Here is a 6,000-nt window from a genome sequence, read left to right on the forward strand (position 1 = left end):
ATAAAGAAAGGAGCTTGAGAAAAGTGCGGGTGGATGTTTATGCTTCTGTTTTGAAATGGTGGAGAGGAAGACGAAGTCGATTGCATTGATTGCACTAAACAGACAAGCTGACGAAGCAGAACTGTAAACAGGCAGCAAGAAGGCTGAAACCAAGAAACTTCATTCCTTCACAGCTTCCCATCAAACCCCCCACATGCTACATGTCTTGATCATATCAGTGTGCTGTTGCATATCTCTGCTAATCTTATCTCTAGGTGAGTGTGTTAAGCGGTGAACCTAGACAGGTGTAAGAGACAAGTGGGGACAAATGGAGCTGAAACTGAGCCAAGAGGAAATTCTGTGCTGCTGTAACGGTGAATGAGGGGAGATTTGGCCTTGAGACAGGAGAGAATGATGCACGCACGCAAACACACATACATACATACATACAGATGTTGTAAAACTCAAATTGACTTAAATTCATTAGTTTTTCCACAATTAGGTACACAGATTTTGTCCCCAATTGAACAAGCTGTCCCCAATTACCTGGTTTTTAGTCTGAAATGTGTCCCTGAAGGTAGCACAAGTCAGACCCTCACACACACACACACACACACACACCCCTTTGCTGGCACATTCCTAGTAAAGTAAATACTCATCTTTCACACCTTCCTTAGTGTGTCGGAGAGCAGCATGGTGGCAGCTGCCTATCCAAACAGCCAGTCGTTAACTTCTCATATATGTGGACTTCTTGTTTCCTTCAACTGCTGATTTATACTGCACAGCATGTTTTTCCTCTCTCACAGAATTTTAATCTTAACTGTTATTCACCGGTAATATTTTTGGCCTGTGTTGTCAGTATAGCCTGATCACATTTTCCACACTGTGTTCACATTTTTGATCCTGTTTTGGTAAAATAAATTACTCACAAATAAAGTAGTTTAATACTACTCAGAACTCTGAATTAAGTCGGAGCTCTAGCCCTGAGGTTTCTCGTAGAATGGTAATTTTGTGATTGGGGTTGGAGGTTGAGAGCATAGACACTGATGGTGCAATTTATTTATCTTTTTAACATGTCATGTAACTGCTCTGTGGTCTGTCATCTCTAGCTCATACTCCTGATAATTCCTTCCTGGGCTTCGTGAGCGAGGAGGAAGTGAGGGGGAAGGTAAGGGAGGAAGAGCTGGAGCCGGATACCTACAGGAAAGAAAGGATAGCAGTTGTCTATGGCAAACAGGACTACATGTGGCAGGTATAATGACACAAAAGAGTAAAGTAAAGACTGTGAGTTAGCAAGAAGCATGCCAAAAAGCCAGCTACAACACAATTTTACATAATAGTGAAGACTTTTTATTTTACATAATAGTGAAGACAATTATTCACAATTATGAGTGTTTGTGTACATGCTGGTCTTAAGCCTACATGTCCTGTATGTGCATGTTTCTATACAGGTGCTGGTCATATGATTAGAATATCATCAAAAAGTTGATTTATTTCAGTAATTCCATTCAAAGTGAAACTTGTATAATGTATACATTCATTCCACACTGATATATTTCAAGTATTCATTCCTTTTAATTTTGATGATTATAACCCACCCAACAACTAATGAAAACCCCCAAATCAGTATCTCAGAAAATTAGAATATTGTGAAAAGGTTCAATATTGAAGACACCTGGTGCCACACTCTAATCAGCTAATTAACTCAAAACCTTTAAATGGTCTCTCAGTCTAGTTCTGTAGGCTACACAATCATGGGCAAGACTGCTGACTTGACAGCTGTCCAAAAGACGACCATGACACCTTGAACAAGGAGGGCAAGACACAAAAGGTCATTGCTAAAGAGGCTGGCTGTTCACAGAGCTCTGTGTCCAAGCACATTAATAGAGAGGCGAAGGGAAGGAAAAGATGTGGCAGAAAAAAGTGTACAAGCAATAGGGATAACCGCACCCTGGAGAGGATTGTGAAACAAAACCCATTCAAAAATGTGGGGGAGAGTCACAAAGAGTGGACTGCAGCTGGAGTCAGTGCAAGACATGGGTTTCAGCTGTCGCATTCCTTGTGTCAAGCCACTCTTGAACAAGACACAGCGTCAGAAGCGTCTCGCCTGGGCTAAAGACAAAAAGGACTGGACTGCTGCTGAGTGGTCCAAAGTTATGTTCTCTGATAAGTAAATTTTGCATTTACTTTGGAAATCAAGGTCCCAGAGTCTGGAGGAAGAGAGGAGAGGCACAGAATCCACATTGCTTGAAGTCCAGTGTAAAGTTTCCACAGTCAGTGATGGTTTGGGGTGCCATGTCATCTGCTGGTGCTGGTCCACTGTGTTCTCTGAGGTCCAAGGTCAACGCAGCCGTCTACCAGGAAGTTTTAGAGCACTTCATGCTTCCTGCTGCAGACCAACTTTATGGAGATGCAGATTTCATTTTCCAACAGGACTTGGCACCTGCACACAGTGCCAAAGCTACCAGTACCTGGTTTAAGGACCGTGTTATCCCTGTTCTTAACTGGCCAGCAAACTCGCCTGACCTTAACCCTATAGAAAATCTATGGGGTATTATGAAGAGGAAGATGCGATACGCCAGACCCAAAAATGCAGAAGAGCTGAAGGCCACTATCAGAGCAACCTGGGCTCTCATAACACCTGAGCAGTGCCACAGACTGATCGACTCCATGCCACGCCGCATTGCTGCATTAATTCAGGCAAAAGGAGCCCCAACTAAGTATTGAGTGCTGTACATGCTCATACTTTTCATGTTCATACTTTTCAGTTGGCCAACATTTCTAAAAATCCTGTTTTTGTATTGCTCTTAAGTAATATTCTAATTTTCGGAGATACTGAATTTGGGATTTTCAATAGTTGTCAGTTTTAATCATCACAATTAAATGAAATAAACATTTGAAATATATCAGTCTGTGTGTAATGAATGAATATAATATCCAAGTTTCACTTTTTGAATGAAATTACTGAAATAAATCAACTTTTGTGTGTATGTATATATCAGGGTAAATCTGAGTATGTGGGGGTGATCAGTGAAGAACTGGAGACCCATGCTACAGTCTACCAGCCTCCAGGACACGCCTCTAATCTGCCCGGCTTCATCAGAAACCACGGCTTGCTGACTCAGGAACGCTTCCTACGACTTCTTCGCAGAGCCAAGGTCAGATAAGAGCTCATTTCAGAATAAAGCTGGGAAGTCAGTGAATCTGAATCTTTTTACTCTATTGTTTCTCAAGTAGGTTGTCATTGAATTTGTAAGTGAATTGTGGCCCCAGATGGATCATATATGCTTAGCCTGCCTGTCCTGCCTTGTTTATAGCCTATGATGGCTCTTCATTAAGATTCAAAATACTATGTCTTCCTTCTGCTGCTTCTTTTTCAGGTGTTTGTAGGACTTGGGTTCCCCTTTGAGGGTCCAGCTCCTATTGAGGCAATAGCTCTGGGCTGTGTCTTCATTCAGCCACGATTTGACCCACCACACTCATCGGACAACAATAAATTCTACAAAGGCAAGCCCACCACAAGACAGGTAGGTTACTCCCCAAACTGGAAAAAATGACAGTTTGAATTTAATATAAATATTGTACATCAATTTTTAGATTTAAAGACAGTAAAAGAATTCTGCCTACAGATCTCCTCCCAGCACCCGTATGCTGAAAGATACATTGGCAAACCCCACGTGTGGACAGTAGATGTGACCAACAAGACTGATGTACAAGAGGCAGTCCGAGCCATTCAACGCACAGAGGTGGAGTATATACGTGTGTATAGACGCACACCTTGCAATCCTATACATTTCTGTTACAGTTGCACTGAATAAAGTTTTTGCAGGTGACGCCTTTCACTCCTCGAGAGTTCACGTGTGAGGGAATGCTGGAGAGGGTTCATGGTTATGTCACTCACCAGGTACAGCATGTAGGATAGATCCCATCAGAGTCATTGACACTGGCCTGTTATATGCAATGAATTATGAATTGTGTGAAAATAGTATCTAAAAATGGAGTGGAAATCGACTGATATTTTTCATTTACATTTATTCATTTAGCTGACGCTTTTATCCAAAGCGATTTACAATTGCTATACATGTCAGAGGTCGCACGCCTCTGGAGCAACTAGGGGTTAAGTGTCTTGCTCAGGGACACAATGGTAGATGGTGGTGGGTTTAAAATACTAATATGTTCAAAATAGTCTGACTCAACACTGAATAGGCAGGTTCAGTCAGTCTTTTAGAGTTGCTAAGCAAGATAAAATGCGTGAATTTCAAGAGAGAGTTATTTGTGACATATTAGTAGAAATTGTTCAGCTCTTACTTGGTTCAAACTCTTTGCACTCTCAACTTTCTTCTTCTTAAATCTCTCCAGAATTTTTGCAGTAAATCTGCCCCTACTTGGCCGCCAGAAAGTGCTCTAAGGGTACACCTGGGTCCCCTGGGTCAGTCATGTGTCAGTGTGTGTCAAAAATCTTCCCACGTGTGTGAGCCCGCTCTGTTTCACCACCTGAACAGTCCTGCTGCATTCACTAGGTGAGAAATCAGCATGTACACACTATAAAGGTGTCGGGGGAGACATATAAGTTCATTTCTGGGAAATTACAGATAAAAGCGCATTTATATTGTCTGAGCGCTTTCTGTAAGATCCATGCAAACACTTTATGCTGCCGTTAGCGTTGTATGCAACTAACAAATCAACAAATTTTTAGTCATAGATGGCCAATATGCATTCAGTATTTACACCTCTGAACCATAACATCAGAAGAACATTCTAAAATGGCAATACTGTGTGTGCATTATAAATATACAAATAAATACACTTCCATTTCCCACTTTGTAGACTCGGGATAGGCTGCTCCAGCATGGGGCAGGAAGTCAATCACCTGTTTCCTTCCTACAGCCCTTGGGGTCAGCACTGTGGCCTTCAGCAGGAGCCTCTGTTGTTCAGTTGTGCTGGCTCGGATCCTTCTCACCGCAGACTGTGTCCTTGCAGAGCTCACCTACCTGGACAGGTGGCACTGTGCCCTGATTGCCTGTAAATAACATGGCAAAAGAACTCAGGAAATAGCGGGAAAAAGGTAAAAAGATGAAGACAGCACCAAAGAGCCATCTGCAATGCATACTGTATAGGTAAAGAATTGATCTCGACCAAAGAGAGCCAGCTGTCTTGCCAGTGCTTTCAAAAGCTTTGTGGTCTTGTTTGTGGATGCCGAAAGGTCAAGTATCTGCTCTATGTTATTCTGAAGTGCCCATTTATACAAGTTGAAAATCAACCATTTTCAGTGCTCCAAGTAATCTGAAGGAATCATCTTAGTCAGCAACCTTGGCAATTAGTGTTTCATAACAATTTTAGTTAATATATCACAAACACATTGAGTAATAGGTGTTTGTCCCTAAGGAAATGGACATCAGTGGTTGACAATTAATGAATAAGTGATAGAGAAGTTGTGCCAAGTGGGTAAAGTTTATTCATGTCAAATGTGAAATATGGCCGGGTGTATTAACTTGCTAGATTTGGCCAATGCAATTGTTATGGACTCATGACAGTCATTACTCAGGAACCAAAACTTAATGATGTCATGTCATAAGTACTTCAACTGTTGAAGGATGATGAATTCAAAGTGGTATCTCAAAGTGTGAAATAAAAAACAAACTCTTGTTTCTGCAGCTTTTCCTTTATCCCTTCAGCAAATAGTCTTTAAACAAAGGCCAACCGCCCTCCAGGGTAAAGGCGTATTTAAATGAAGTAAGGAGTGGCACTCTAAAGCAAATTAATTCTCAGTGTTGAACTTCTTTTCTCCTGTTCCAGATCACAGTGCACTTCAACATTATAAGAAATAAGTATCTAATCATTCTTTTGCTTAGTAATGTATCACGCTGGTCAGCGTTGCATGGGATTACCGCTCATGTAACCCTTCAATGCATTTCTAGCTGCAAATGTGAGCCCGGGCCTCGGAGGAGAGCGGGTGACAGCCTAAGTGATGAAGCTCATTATCCGAGTGAATCATGGATAACCTCTGGATGCCTTTGGGAG

The 6,000-nt window shown here is 41.7% G+C and overlaps 1 protein-coding gene across 5 annotated transcripts in view; it reads left to right on the forward strand.

Moving 5' to 3' along the window:
* The window catches only part of LOC123982877 (alpha-1,6-mannosylglycoprotein 6-beta-N-acetylglucosaminyltransferase B-like), a 19,869-nt gene extending 14,270 nt beyond the window's left edge, over positions 1-5,599 (forward strand). For 3 of the 5 annotated variants that reach the window (XM_046068810.1, XM_046068809.1, XM_046068811.1), the window contains exons 12-18: positions 1,089-1,231; positions 2,982-3,137; positions 3,360-3,506; positions 3,609-3,725; positions 3,809-3,883; positions 4,339-4,499; positions 4,807-5,599. In XM_046068810.1, the coding sequence (XP_045924766.1) occupies positions 1,089-1,231; positions 2,982-3,137; positions 3,360-3,506; positions 3,609-3,725; positions 3,809-3,883; positions 4,339-4,499; positions 4,807-5,005 (998 nt within the window). In that variant the 3' untranslated portion in view covers positions 5,006-5,599. The remainder of the gene's footprint in view (positions 1-1,088; positions 1,232-2,981; positions 3,138-3,359; positions 3,507-3,608; positions 3,726-3,808; positions 3,884-4,338; positions 4,500-4,806) is intronic. The other 2 variants (XM_046068812.1, XM_046068813.1) reach the window with 2 other exon arrangements.
* Positions 5,600-6,000: the final 401 nt, after the last annotated feature.

The sequence above is a fragment of the Micropterus dolomieu genome, linkage group LG14, assembly GCF_021292245.1.
Source record: "Micropterus dolomieu isolate WLL.071019.BEF.003 ecotype Adirondacks linkage group LG14, ASM2129224v1, whole genome shotgun sequence".
Lineage (NCBI taxonomy): Eukaryota > Metazoa > Chordata > Actinopteri > Centrarchiformes > Centrarchidae > Micropterus > Micropterus dolomieu.